The following is a 15,397-nucleotide window of genomic DNA, read 5'->3' on the forward strand; positions in this document are numbered from 1 at the left end:
GATTCATAGTGTGTAAGGCCATCTTCTATGCAGATTCAGCTCTGTTTGGAATTACCTCTTTCTGTTCCTTCACAGAAAGGAAAGTTAAATTGTGACCCAACCTTTGAACTTGAAGAAATGATTCTGGAATCCAAGCCACTTCATAAGAAGAAGAAGCGCCTGGCTAAGAAGGAGAAGGAAAGCAGCAAAAATGATTCCATGGAGGTGAGATTGCGGCTGGATTGCAGTTATTTTCCAGTCTTGCACTCAAGCAAATCCCTCTTTGCACATACTAATGGACCTGTTGCTGATGAAAAATACCAGCTTCTTAATATCTTCCAGGGTTGCTAGCTGTCTTCCTGCCATGTAGGTCCCAAAAGACAGAGACTGTTGATCAAACTGCTTACTCAGCTCTAGTCACACTGACATTAATGGCAGTGCTCCAAGTGAGTGGTTTGAAGACTACAGCCAAAATAGGCAAGCTGTAAACCTATGTAGCTGCACATCAGCGCACATTTGGATAATTCTTGCACTTTCCTACCTTTTGCATTAGTACTGCATAGTATTGGTTTCATTTTTTTTTAATTGCTTTTTGCATATAAGTTTGCATATAAGTTGCATATAAGAGAGGAGAGCTGGTCTTGTGGTAGCAAGCATGACTTGTCCCCTTAGCTAAGCAGGCTCCACCCTGGTTGCATATGAATGGGAGACTAGAAGTGTGAGCACTGTAAGATATTCCCCTCAGGAGATGGAGCCGCTCTGGGAAGAGCAGAAGGTTCCACGTTCCCTCCCTGGTAGCATCTCCAAGATAGGGCTGAGAGAGATTCCTGCCTGCAACCTTGGAGAAGCTGCTGCCAGTCTGTGTAGACAATACTGAGCTAGATGGACCTATGGTCTGACTCAGTATATGGCAGTTTCCTATGTTCCTACTTTTGTAATTTGTAATGTTTAAAAGATGTTTAAACTGTTGGAATATTGAGGAACTGCCAATAGCTAATAATGTTCTCTAGCCTTGGGATCAGATACTTTTTTTTTTTTAAAGCAAAAAAACCCAGAATAGGGCACACCTTCTGATTCCTTTTCCCCACATCACCCCATTATACTATCAAACTACCATGTTTGGAGGGTGGATGGAGGGAATTGAGAAACACTTGCACGGTCTCTTGACCACCTTATTTGCTTGGCAGCCATCCCAGTGCTTTTTTATAGGTTCATTTTATACTCCACCAGGTATGTGGAGGTGATGGGTCTCTCTGTTACGTTGCAGGGGCTATTAATCCCTCTTTAAATAGTGAGCAAGTGCAGTGTGGATTACTTTCTTTGTGCTGGTGCCATGCAATGATAGCTAAACAGCCCTGGAGCAGCACCTGATTCCTCATCCTGTTTAGAGAAAACTTCTGCCACTTTCTCCTTTGCTGAGAAGAGGGGAATAGTACCTGAGTGGCTGCTGCTGGCTCCTGTGGAGATAGCCTCCCAGAATCAAGGGAAAGCAGCCTGGCTCTTGAGTTATCAATACCAATCTCCACAGTCCAGCTCTTCCGTCATTAACTGGCCCTTAAGCAGGGTTTCTTTTTAAGATCAGGTTGTGTTTGGCTACTGACTGGAAGTGAGGAATGGAGTTTGAGGGTCATGGACCTTAGCCTGAGGCTGGCTTACCTCTGATACCCCTTTCCAGTGAACTCATTAACCCAGCTGAGCCAGCTTGCCTGTACAAATAAGTCTGAAAGTGAAATGCCAATGATAGTTTTTGGGTTTGTTTTTTTAACTCTCTGGTTTTGAGCAATGCAGCGGGTACATAAGGGGAAGTGAAGCTGTAATGATGTTGAGTCACACTGGCACCTTTTCAGGCTGTATCATGCCTAGAGTAATCATGTCACTGCCCCACTCACATAATCAGGTTGCTTCTGACGCCATATCACTTTCAGGCTGCTGTAGATAAAATAGGAAGAGGCCCTCCGTCATCTGCTGTCCAAATGCCCAGTGTTCTCAGTATTTACAGGCAGAGACTCTTAATTGGGCATGATGTCAATCGTGTCATTACTCCTTGCATGCTTATTTTGCAATTGGGAAATCACAACTGGGGGAGGAGTAATCTCAGTGGGGCTGTGGCGACGGGGCGGGGGCCATTTACCCCATGTCACAGTCCCACTGAAAATGCCCATGGTTGCTCTTTTCCTCAGAAGGGAAGCTTGTCGTTGGAGCTAATGGGAACTTTCCTCCCAAGCCCAATTAGTATGTGACTTCTTGGTATGTTCTTCTTTTATGTTATGTGATGACCTGTGGTTACAACAATAAACTTATTACTTACTAAATAGCAGTTGGGAGAGCCATTCTTATTGGGCCATATGAGGGGAATGAGTTAAAATGCCCCCGCTCCCAAGATGTCTGCACTGCAGTCCCGAGCCTGATTCCTTCACCCACCCTCCCCACAGTTGCTATTTATAGTTGAAACCTAAGAAGAAGAAGTGCAAATGTTGTGTCATTTGGCCCATAAATCATTAGGAAATGGTGTTTAAATACAATTTGTCTGTATTGCCCTGTCAAGGAGCAAAGATTTTACTATTTGCCTGCTTCACCCAATATTTTTTTGGGTGCAGAAGTATGGCAAAATTATCCTCACCATTTGGCAGGACAAAATGGCTAACCAGTTTCCCAATTGTGTATTAACTCCTTTGTAAATGGTTCACCCTTGTTGCATTTTTGTTATTAATATTTCATTGAGTTTTATATGCAAAAACAAAACACAACACATGCCATACTGGCCCCCAAACCCTCCCCTTTTATAATACTTTAGATGTACACATATGGGGTGGGGGTGGGGGGAGACTCATAGCCAAAACAAACACATTCACGCATGTACACACTTTACATGGCATCCCTATGGCTTGTTCCACTTCCTGTTCACTGTCTTGTGTTGGGGTGTATTTCCAAGTACGTATCAAGAAATTCTCCCTTGATTTCCTGAAATATGTTGATTCGTTCCCTTTTATTGTAGGCTGCTTTTTCCTCTGTTGCATTTTGTTGAAAGAAATTGGTCCACTCTTTGGATTGGATGCTAACTATATAACAAGCAGATCTACCAATTCCCCCCTCCATTGGCAGCCCCCCTGAACAATACCCTGCATTATTCCTGAGTGTCCCTGACCCTCATTTTTAGCTTTTGGGAGGGTGGACTCTGGGGGTCTTCAGTACTGAGAAGGGGATGAGAAAGCCTCATTTTGCAAGGAATGTACACAGTTTTCTGAATCCAAGTCTTGAACTCTGTGAATTGTATTGTCACTAGAATGGTGATAGCTGGTAGCATGGTTCAAGTCCCTCCCCATTGGGCCACAGAGAGTTATAAAGCCCTAACCACCAAAGCAGCTGGCCATATACTAGCAGAAATCTAGGTCTGTGAGAAAAAGAGGGGCATCATATCCCCAGCTCACAATTACCAGCCCTTCTTTATTTCAAATAACTTTAATGGTCAATTACACCAAGTTGTAAAAGGACTGAATACATTTTAGAAACTTTGGCTTATCAAGTATTGGGGGGAAAGGTCTGGAAACATAATTTATTATTTATATCACTTCCCTATATGCCAGTGAAGCCTAAGTTTTGGTAGCTTTAATGCCTTTCTGAGCCATATGCTACAGTGAATATTTCTCATCACCTAATGTTTTCTGCTTTATAATCGAAGGCCTGTCAACTTCAGAAACATCTGGAGTCACTCCAAAGGGACTTCATCATTTTCAACAGAGAAAGGTAAGTATTGACTTGAACAAGTAGGACTTTATTTTGGCAGCTGTGCTGCTGCAAGTCATTAAACCTCTTTAGATATAAAGAAGTCTGATTAGGGTTCCTTCAGTAATTAAGAAGTGAATTTGGCATGAAATCTATACGGAAGCATTAAAAGCGGTGTTCATAGATTCCATCACTGGACTATTGCTCAAGCTCATGAATTTTAAACTGCCAAAACTGCTAGTTCCCCTGTACTAGGAAATCCCACTTAATTCAAATTGTGAAGCCCTTTCATGTGCCCAGGTAGAGCATGGCTGTAGTTGGTTTGTAACTCTCCTATATGGTACTTTATTCCTGTTCAGGGAGGAAGTGTACTGGTGTAGTTAAATAAAAGAATGAGCTCTGGGCCCAGGCAGAAATGGGTCGATGTTATATTAGGAGAACAGATCTGCCAAGACAGCTTGCAAAGATGACCAACCCATCATCTGGCAGTTACAAGGACTAGGAGAAGTGGGCGGGGTGGGTGAGTGGAGTGGCTGTGATCCATCAGAATACATCTCCCTTACCAGAACCCCTGTGAGACAATCGGACCATATCAAGTGTGTGTATCTAGGCCCGGCGACTCAGGATAGATTGGAGATTCTGTTGGTGTACTGAGTACCCTGTTGCCCAATCCTTAACTGCGTTGTCAGATCTAGTCACGGAATTAGTGTTGGATTCGCTCAGGCTTTTGGTTTTGGATGACTTCAATGTTCACGTTGGGGCCGGCTTGTCTGGTGCAGCTCAGGAGTTCATAGTGGCCATGACAACTGTGGGCCTATCCCAGTTGGTCACGGGGCCAACATACACTGCCGGTATAGTCTTGATTTGGTCTTTTGTTCAGATCAGGGTGGTGTTCCATGGGTGGAGACTCCTAGAGTGTCTCATTGTCATGGACGGACCACCCATCTTGTTAAGGTTGGTTCCGCAGTCACAACCCACCTCTTCAAGGATGCAGGACCTATTAGGATGGTCCACCCAAGGAGGCTGTCTGATCCTACAAGATGCCAAGAGGCCTTGGAGGTTTGTAGAGTTGGTTCTTACAGTGATTCTGTCAATGCCCTGGTGGAGTCCTGGAATAGGGAGCTTACCAGGGCAGTAGACACTTATCACCCCTAAGCGCCTTCTCCGTTCTGCTTCAAAATTGGGTCCATGGTATACTGAACAGCTACAGGAGCTGAAGCAGCAAGGGAAAAGATGTGAGTGTAAGTGGAGGAAGACTTAATTTGATTCCGATAGGACACAGCATAAAGCCCATTTTAGGGCTTATTCTGTGGCAATACGTGCAGCAAGTTCGCGTCCAATGGAGTTCAGAGTTGTGAGGGATTTAACTCACATGCTTTCTTCTCTGAACTTAGATCTGGATTTTTCATTGTCCCGTTGTGAGGCTTTTAACAACTTTTTTGTGGATATAATATCTTGCATCCGAGCCGGTTTGGACTCCACAGTTACGGCAGGGTCAATTGTAGAGATGTCCAGTAACTCCTCTGGCTTGATTCAAATGGGTCCGTTTCAATTTGTGACTCCTGAGGATGTGATCAAGCTCCTTAGAAGTGTTCAGCCTACCACCTGTCCTTTGGACCCATGCCCAATATGGCTTATAACATCTAGCAAGGAGGTCATTAGAGATAGCCTAGTTGCCATCATAAATGCCTCACTGAGGGAGGGCAGGATGCCTTCATGTGTGAAGGAAATGATTGTGTGAGACCTTTGCTTAAGAGCTCTCAATGCCCTGGAGCCCTCAGTGATGGATAATTATAGGCCATTTCCAACCTCCCTTGGGTGGGCAAGGTAATTGAGAGGGTGGTGGCTGATCAACTTTAGGCAGTTTTGGAAAATACTGATTATCAAGATCCATTTCAAACTGGCTTTGGAGCAGGCTAAGGGGTGGAGACAGCCTTGGTCGGCCTGATGGATGATCTCTGCCAGCGAATGGACAGAGGGAATGTGACTCTGTTGGTTTTCTTGGACCTTTCTCTGGCTTTCTATCAACCATGGTATCCTTCTGGATCGTCTGGGGGATTTGGGAATAGATGGCACTGATTTGCAGTGGTTTTATTCCTATCTCTCCAGTAGATTCCAGATGGTGTTGCTCAGAAATAGTCGCTCTCTGAAATGAGAGCTATTCCATCACCTCACTGCTCCATCCTATCTCTGATGCTTTTCAACATCTACATGAAACCGCTGGGTGAAATCATCAGGAGATTTGGAGTTAGGTGTTATCAATATGCTGATGACACCCAAATCTTTCTCTCCATGACAACATCATCAGGAAATGGCATAAACCCCCCCCCCCCAAATGCCTGCCTACAGACAGTAATGGACCTGATGAGGGATTAATAAATTGAAGATGAATCCAAGCAAGACGGAGGTATTCATGGTAAAGTAAAGTGTGCCACTGAGTTGGTTTCGACTCCTGGCAACCACTGAGCCCTGTGGTTATCTTTGGTAGAATACAGGAGGGATTCACCATTGCCATCTCCCGCGCAGTATGAGATGATGCCTTTCAACATCTTCCTATATCACTGCTGCCCAATATAGGTGTTTCCCATAGTTTGGGAAACATACCGGTGGGGATTTGAACCTGCAACCTCTGGCTTGCTAGTCAAGTCATTTCCTTGCTGTGCCTGCGCCGTGGTAAGGGGTCATAATTTGAGGGCTGTGATAGATCTTCCTGTTCTGGAGGGGTTGCAGTCCCTCTGAATGACCTTGGGAGCACTTCTAGACCTAGGCCTCACTCTGGCTTCTCAGGTTCAGGCTATGGCTAGGAGCACTTTCTATCAACTTCAGTTGATATGACAGCTGCCTCTGTTCCTTGAAGATAGTGATTTCGAAACTTTGGTACACTCTCTGGTATCCTCTAGGCTTGACTACTGCAATGTGCTCTATGTAGGGCTGCCTTTGTTTGTGGTTCAGAAACTTCAGTTGGTTCAAAATGCAGCAGCTAGATTGGTCTCTGGGATGTCTCGGAGAGACCATATTATGCCTGTTTTACAACAATTGCATTGGCTACCAATAGGTTTCGAGGCAATATTCAAAGTGCTGGTTAATACCTTTTAAACCCTAAACAGCTTGGGAGCGGGTTTCCTAGGAGAGTGCCTTCTTCTGCATGATCCTCACAGCACATTGAGGTCACCGAGAGAGGTTCATCTCTGTATGCCTCCGGCTTGTCTGGCAGTGACTCGGAGGCGGGTTGCTCCTGGGCTATGGAATGTGCTCCATATCGACATTCTTGGTTTTACATCTTTGCCAGCCTTCAATGGAGCCCTTAGGACACATTTTTTTCAGCCAGGCTTTTAGTAATCTCTGACTTGTTTTAAACTGCTGTTTTTAATAGTTTGTTTTATTTTGTTTTTCTTGTGTTTGTTTCTGTGAACTGCCTAGAGCCTTTGCAGTCAGGCAGTATATAAATTAAACAAACAAACCCATCTCCCACACCATCTTGGACTCAGTCACCACACATTGCCCTGTCTTGATCAGTCCTACTCTTCTGTGGATCATTGTGATGTTTGCCAGTGGCATTCTAGTTTCACATCATATTGAAGTTACCTCCACACACTAGACGGGAGCCATACCAAGCTAATTGTGACGAAGTACCATTGAAATAAATGAGGCATGGCTAACTTCAGACCCTTACTTTCAATAGGACTTAGTCATGCCTAACATAGTCTGGATCCTACCCACTGCCTTCTATGGGCTGCACCTCTACTTTGAAATAGGAAGGCCTACTAAATGGGCAAGAGTTCTCATGGACTTAATTGCAAGTAGGAGGTGCCTGAAAGGGATGGGATATGGCTTCCCCAATAGTCAATTTCAACCCAGCCAAGGTGCTGCTGTGTTAACAAATGAGAGAGAGACTGTGTTAAGAGGCATAACATGTACTGGAAATTAGAAGTATAATGCAGGTGGCATTCCACTCTGCTGCTGGATCTCATTGCTGCTTAATTGTGGGCTTCTGATTTTTATCATGTCTTTTTTTTTTTTTTTAAGGATGAGGCAACAGCATAACGAAATGCAAGAGAATTTGACACTGGTACAAACCAAAGACAGCCAGGAAGAAGACGACCAGAATAATAATCTTTGAAATCTGCTTAGCTTCTGCTTCGGTGCTTCTACTGAAGGGTCAGGCTTCTATTTTAGCTACTCCATGGAGCTCGACAAATAAAACTGCACACTGTTCTCAAGGCAAGGTAGACACCTTGCTTCCAGATCAGAAGCAGAGTGTCTCCTCCTCCTTCCACCATAAAGAGTTAGGGTCTAGTCTCCTGCCATAGTAAATAAGGCACAGATTCTTATGTTATGCCTTTCCTGACCTTTTAAAAAGGATTTGACCATAAACAGGAAAGTATATAATTTGGGGTTTTCCCCTGAAGGGAACAGTAGTGGAGGAAGGTCACGTTTACATTTTCTTTATGTAGCATTTCTGTTGGCAGGATGTCAGGTACTGATTATTGGGTTCAGTCAGCTGTCTGTAGGAAAGTGTATAAAGTCTTTATTAGGTGTTTTCTGGTTGGGTGGCTGTATAGCTTAATTGTTTCAAAGGGATGGTCCTGAACTACAGTTGGGCAAATACAATGCAATGGATTCCACTGTCAATGTCAAAGTTGTCAGTACCAGCAACTGCTGTGACATAGAGCTTGTAGTCAGTGCCACAGCTCAAAATATAGTGAAGCGGAATATTCTTTGCTCTGGGATTTTTTCCACGATCTGCAGTATGTGTTACGTAACTAGCAATCTAGGATTAATCCAGTGTGGCTGCAAACGGGAGTGCTGACTGTTCCCATAGAGCTGCTGTGCAGATCAGAAAGGGACTTGGTGGCAAGTACAAACCAAATTCCAGAGGAGTAGCCCTCTCAGTCTGCTGCAGAAACAAAGAGTTTTGTGGCACCTTAAAGACAAGCAGTTTTGTAGTATAAATTGCAAGATGTAACTAAGACCCCTTCCACTAGAATCTGCTTGTAGATAGAACTCACCAGCAAGTGCAATGGACAGCTACAGCCGTTGCCCAGGAAGTGGGAAAAGGGGATGGATTTAAAAGACTTGTTTTAAGGTTGTCACCCATCAGGAACCTCCAGAGTGCGGGTTCCTCAGCTCCCTAGTGCTGATTTAGTAAAAGGACAGTGTTGTCTGGTTCATGGCCTGTAGCACAATGGAGCATCTCATATTGAGCTTATGTGTGATCTGCTGTTCGCTTTGTAGCAGTAGGCTGCAATTGGATATATTATGCATTCAGATTGGCAAGGATTTGCCAGAGGTCTGAGGTACGGTAAACTGGGATGGGGGAAGTGTACCAAGCTTTAAATTATATAAGCCTCCGCTTTGGAGCATTACTAAGAATAATTCTTTAGGGAAAACAAACGTTGCATGCACTGAAGATGCACTTAAGTTTACCTCTGTTCCGCTTTACATCTCTAGACCTCTTCCTCCTCCTTGGTCAAAGACTCTTTTTCTTTTGGCTGTAGTATAGTGCATAATGTCTTTGATATGAAAAGCAAGTCCAGTCTCAAGTTGGAGTCTTTTCTGAGGCTACTTGCAACTGGAGTTAAAATGAGCTGACTGCTTATTCCACCACTCTCAGACCAGCTCCCCTCTAGTGGCCTTTCATTTTCAGGTGTGCTCCCTTTGTGCGTAAAATATCAAAACTCTTCCAGCAAACAGCAGGCACTATCCAGCTACAGCCGAGCACTTTCAAATCTCATTGATTTCAAAGGGAGATTTAAGCTTTGCTGGATTGTGCCCAGCCTCTTTCAAGTTTTAATTAACACATCTTGAAGCAGGGCATGGCATCATCATCCCTTTGCATCACCCAGCAAGCAGTCCTGACTTTGTATTATGGACACACTAGGCACCTTCCACATACAAAAAACAATCTCATTTGTCCAAAATGTGGTTTTGGACTATGCAGTTTATCTTCATGCATTGGGAAACAACTGTGTTTGAGGGAGAGTCTGGTCAGCCTCTCTTTCTTTCCAGGCTGTTTGAAATGGTACAATTGCTATCTTGGGGACTGAAATGAAGAGACAGATGTTCTCTTACATCCCACTGGCTCCATTACACACTACTCTTTTATGTGTACCCCCTGCAGAAAATAATCCTCCATTTATTTTCCAATAAAACGTTTTGGCTCCCTTCCAGCAAACAGAGCAGACCCAGGTAGCTGGCTACAACTCAGGCTCCCAGCTGCTTGAGTCCGAGACCAACCAACAGGCTAAAGAACACTAAGCTCTCTGGAGATCTAACAGCTCCCAAAGCAGATCATGTTGACACGGCATTCTCCCAGGAACAGAGGTGAAACAGTTTGGGAAGGCTCAGGGATCTACATGGTGACCTCAGTTGTCTGATGTGATCACATTTGGGTAGGGCCCAGCATCCTATCAGGTTCGTTCTGTATTCAGTCTGCTGTTCTCTGCCTGGCTTCCATATGTAGCTCCTTGGAAGTCCTGCAAAAGAGAACTACAAACCACCAGCCAAGCACAGTAAGCAGCATAGATACCAATTATCTGAATATGCTCTAAGGCTGCACTGTACTTTATCTTGTATAGCTGGGGTAGCCAACTGCTGGGCCCCAGGCTGCATCTTGCCCCTGCCATCATTCCGTCTGGCCTGCTGCACCAGACTGAATGGTCAAGGCATTGCTGCTCACCTGTCAGGAAGATTGGTCCTTGCTCCCCTGAGGCATCAAGAAATCTACAACTAGCCCCCTAGTGCTGATTTTGCTCCACATTCCAGACATCACCAGCACCATATAGTGCTGTACGGGCACACACTGCACTCTAGCTCCATTCGTGTGACATCCCATCCCCAGGTAGTGCCAGGAGAGTAGACCTTCTTAAGATAATACTCCATTTTGACAGCAAAGGAAAACTAAGATAGATTAAGTCCATAAAATAGGGCATTATCATAGTTGGACAAAGTTTTGCACAGGCCAGCTTAAAAGGTAACAGAAAACCATGGTTTCCTGCATGTAAATGAGCTTCTGCAAACCATGCATTCCCTTCCACACACAAAAGTGGGAAATCATCACTGAAGTAAACCACAGTTCAGCCTGCCTGACTTTTGGAACCAGTTTGCTTCAAATCACAGTTAATAAGTAAACCACGATCTGAAACCACAAGTTAATCCTGGTTTCTTTTTTTGTGATTTGACATATACTATAGTTCTTGAATTCAGATGTGATGCAGAACTGTGGTTTACTACAAAAGAGAAGTACAAGCTTTCCCTCTCTCAGATGCAAGAGGAAGAAAGTGAAAGAGCCTACATGGGCTCTCCCCATAGACAAGCAGGGAGCTTGCCCTGGGCCACCAGATTGGCCACCCACACGACTACCGGTAGGGGCAGTGGTGATCAAGGGCTGCCCGGCCCCCGGAAGTCCCAGGATGCCCCCACGCAAATGTGCGGAGCATTCTCTGGAGACCCCTGAGGCCGAGAAGCTTGTTGGAGCCTCCCGGTCGGGGGTCTCCTCGTGAGTCGCCACGGCACAGAGCAAAACATTACAAAAACAATACAGCTGCTTCAATAGCCTGAGACGTTACGTACTGCTCTGCAACTAATCTGAATGGAAAGCCAGATGGGCAGTAAGAAGACCACACACACACACACACACACACACAATTTGGATTGCCAGCAAACCCCTGGCCACAACTACTGTTCCCCCACCCATGCATATCCTCTTGCCTCTGATGGCAAACTGGTGGGTCCCTGGAACCATCCTCCACTGAACCTGAAAAACAATGGTTTTTCTTCCTTCAGACTTCAAGCACTGGATCTTCCTGGAGGTAAGGTTTAGCCATCGGATTAATGTATTGCCACGTATTAGTCCTGCAAAAGATTTCAGCAAGACCACCACTGCAAGTGTTCACAGTCTCACGGTCAGAAGGACGGTGTTAGCAGAGCGCTCACTCCGTTCACTTTGTTTAAGGGGAGGGGTGCTTAGTGCGGTTTGCTGCAGGGAGTTGTGTGGCTCCCATTGCAGCATATGACCACAGGAAATCCGGCTAGGCTCCCTTAGCCTGCTTCCCTGCAGTCATGAGAAAAGAGCCTCCCTGACTCACAGAGGCTTGACAATCTGAACTGAAATGCTTGCCACTTAAAAAAAAAAAAGATACTGTGCCTGACTTGTTAGTGTGGAACACTTACAACCCGCTCTCACCCCAAGTGATGCCACAGGCACTACTGAATAGAGTCCACCCAGCTCTCACTTTGAAAACAGGCATACTGGTTTGAGAGGGGGAAACCTTTTCCTCCAGAATACAGTGGTTTGAGTGATGGGAATTTTATTTCCAGCAATAGAAGCAGTAAGTGGCAACTCCATTTATTGTGCAATAAAACAATTTTATAAAGATCTTGTGTCTAATTTGTATCCCAGCATAATTTAAAACTTCTCAGGCACTGTAACACAGAGGTTTAGGGGCACTAATATTAACACACTGAGGCAGTTTTTCAGATTTGAAAGCACATGTGCTGCTGGTTAACTTTATTTTTATTACCCATCTTTATTTTTATTTCTGAAACCCCTTTGGAAACTTTTGTTGAAAAGTTGTATATAATTATTTGTTGTTGTTGTAGCAGTTTAGGGGTTAGGCAAAGAAACTACAATTGTTCCTCTTAAAAAGATGCAGGATTTCTGGGTGCGCTTTTGCTCTCATTATCCTTTTCAAGCAATATTGTAAGAAGAATTTGACTGGCCCACTGCCAGAATGGTTTAGCCAGCAAGAGGAATAAAACTTCTGTACCTAAGTAATATGGCAACCAATGCTCGGATCAAGCTGAGTAGCTTCTTGCACAGGCGTGAAAGGCAGAAATGCATTTGTATCTTTCCCACATGTCACCACACATATAAGCAAAAGGTTAGGCAGCAAACTTTTCACTTGCATAGAAAGGGGGTGGAGGACAAGTTTAATTATACATATTCTTAATGGTTTAATTAAAATACACTGGACATTTTTCTCTTCCATTTTATCAATCCATCAATCTTTATTAAGGACTCGGACCAGCGCAAGGTAAAATGAACATGTAACAGGTGATATTAAAAGTAGATAAAAGCGATAAGTGTCTATGCCTATTAGCATAAAGACTGTAAGGCTACTATGAAATTACTGTAAGATTAAAAACTATGAATGTCTGTAAAAAGCAATAAAGGAGCTATAAAATTGCTAAAACAGCATGTGACTATTGAGTCATGGTAGGGCTAAAATCTATGAGATGGTGTTGAAAGTTATATGTTATAAGCTATAAATTGCTGCAATGCTAAAATCAGTAAAAAAAATATAAACAGACTTAAAAAGCGATAGGGCTGAATGATTGAATAAGTTAGTACTTGCTGGTGGTCAGAGCCTGGCGAATTCTGCATGCTGCCACTCAGAACTTGGCAACAGTTTATGTTCCAGAGGGATTACAGTCAGAGTAGGGAGTCGTGATATTGGCCTGAGAGTCCTGGCAAGCTGTCAAGTAGCGGGAGAATATGGGCATTTCGTAAGTCTGTCGAATAGGCAATGAAGGAGGACATGCTCAGTTGTTTCAACTTGTCCTGAGTTACAGGGGCACAGGCGTTCCGGGAAAGGGATGTTCCTGTGTCTTCCTTCAAGGACAGCCGAAGGAAGGGCGTCACAGCAAATCAGGGTACCTGTGTAAGCTAGACGTTTTCTAAACAATCTATTAAACTTTCTATAAGATCCTTGCACTGCATTGACTCCTATCCCTTTTCATTTTTTAAATGATATACAATAAGATTTAATTTCTTAAACACACAGCATGTTCTTGGCTATGCCATGTTAAAATTGCCAAAATGTCATTCACTGGGACAAGACTTTGAGATTCTGCCCTAGCTCCTCCATCACACAAGGTCTTGATGATGAGGTGTAACTAATACATAACAGCAGGTTTTCCATTTTAGCCTTTGTTGAATCAGGTGGGTGACTCCACGGCGAAGCAAGGGGGCAGAGGGGCTATCATATGAGCAGGGAATACTCCAAAACTGAAACCAAACTAGAAATAGCATATGGACCCAGAAGATCCTTGCAGCAGCCCTGCATGGCTGCATTAAGGCAGATGTGTGTGCCCTCCTGTTTTGCTGAACCATTTTAGCATGATCTCCAACTTCACTTGAGCCCTGGCTCTTCACTCCAGCATTCCTACTGCCTAAGACCCCTCTGTCCCTGCCTTTTCCAGCTATTTCAGATGTAATCCTGCTGGGAAAGGACTCACTTCTGAGGGTTGTATACAAATAAAATTAGTCATGATTATGCCTCATTGGAATCAATGAGACAAGTCAACCATGACTAGCTAAATTCTCAATTTCAATGGCACTTTGTCTTTCTTTGGATACAACTCCGTTTTTATAATGCCTGTAGTGGAACTAAATGGTAGTAGCAGTAGTAATAGCTAAGTGAGATCTTTTGGAAATAGAACTAATTTAGGAATGGTTCACTTTTGTTGTAATTACCAAAGTTGCATATTTTTCTAAACACCAACGGCAAATTCTCTTGTACAGTTCCTCTTCATTTCAATGAGGATTACACAGGAGAACTTCCCTCCAGATTCTGCCCAAACTGTGTCATGTAATGAACATGTGTTGGGCTGTAAAGCCTGCCTAGTTTTGCTGTAGCATGTAGACCCTTTTTACATCCCCCACCCTTCCACTTCTCATCAGTCTTATTTTCTTTGAAAAACAGATCAGGTAAGATTTCACACATCTCTTATCCACTTCTTCTTCTTCTTTTTTTTTTTTTGGACAATGCTAAAGCAGTGCTAGGAAATGGACAGAATGTTCCCAACTCTTCATTTCAAGCACTTAAGTGATCCTGGACCAAAAGGAAAAGGAAAAAAACCCCACACATTTCATTCATCTCACCACTGGCAAGAGCTCAATTGAGATTCAAAGATAAGAACAGTTTTGTGTACTTCTCAAACCCGGTGACGTCTTATTTGTCCCTGATAAATGCAGGATTACCTCACTTTTAGATCAAATCAATAAGAGGGCACCACAAGCCTCAGCCAATCTGGTATCAGCAGCAACTGGATAATGCTCACAAAAGTCAGAAATGTAGCTACCACCAAACACCCCTCTTCCCTGTAATATTAGTAATGCAAAATATCCAGTATGACTTCACTGCTTTGAGAGTTTCCCTGTCAGGTTTAATTGCCTGCTGTGTGGGAGGGCTGGGAAATTTGCAACACAGCAACATGTTCATTTTGTGTTACTCATTGTTACCACAGCAGAGAGAAAGGCGATGAGGTTACTACTTTGGGTGGTAACCAAACCAAGGCAATAAGCTCTTGTTCCAAAACATGACAAAAATAATCAACAGTGCTGAGTACCTCTTGCCTCTCGTAGATCAGTTTCAGTGCAATATGTAAAGTCAGAGATTCTTCAGGTCCTTCTGACATCAACTGTTTGAGGCTGAAGGCAGGAAATCTATCATACATGTATACATACAATATATATCTCAGAAAATCAGGTTTAAGCTGTCTGGGCTTCTGATAGTAATGAACATTAATCACATCAGGTCCAACCAAATGATTTGCCCTTCTAAGGTTCAGTCTATACAGGCAGCACAATGAGATGATAGAACGGACAAGATCACTCCAGTCTGTTGGTAGGAAACAATTTTGAATGCTCTCCTATGTTTTTTTTAAAAAGCATAACAGAAAAATAACAGCA

The 15,397-nt window shown here is 43.7% G+C and overlaps 1 protein-coding gene across 9 annotated transcripts in view; it reads left to right on the forward strand.

The window, feature by feature from the left end:
• STK32A (serine/threonine kinase 32A) overlaps positions 1–15,397 on the forward strand; it is a 144,888-nt gene that overhangs the window by 119,784 nt on the left and 9,707 nt on the right. For 7 of the 9 annotated variants that reach the window (XM_053289118.1, XM_053289124.1, XM_053289122.1 and 4 more), the window contains 3 exons: positions 76–204; positions 3,659–3,723; positions 7,729–13,419. In XM_053289118.1, the coding sequence (XP_053145093.1) occupies positions 76–204; positions 3,659–3,723; positions 7,729–7,822 (288 nt within the window). In that variant the 3' untranslated portion in view covers positions 7,823–13,419. Of the gene's footprint in view, positions 1–75; positions 205–3,658; positions 3,724–7,728; positions 13,420–15,397 lie in introns of those variants that run through there. The other 2 variants (XM_053289121.1, XM_053289126.1) reach the window with 2 other exon arrangements.

This window comes from Hemicordylus capensis, chromosome 2, assembly GCF_027244095.1.
Source record: "Hemicordylus capensis ecotype Gifberg chromosome 2, rHemCap1.1.pri, whole genome shotgun sequence".
Lineage (NCBI taxonomy): Eukaryota > Metazoa > Chordata > Lepidosauria > Squamata > Cordylidae > Hemicordylus > Hemicordylus capensis.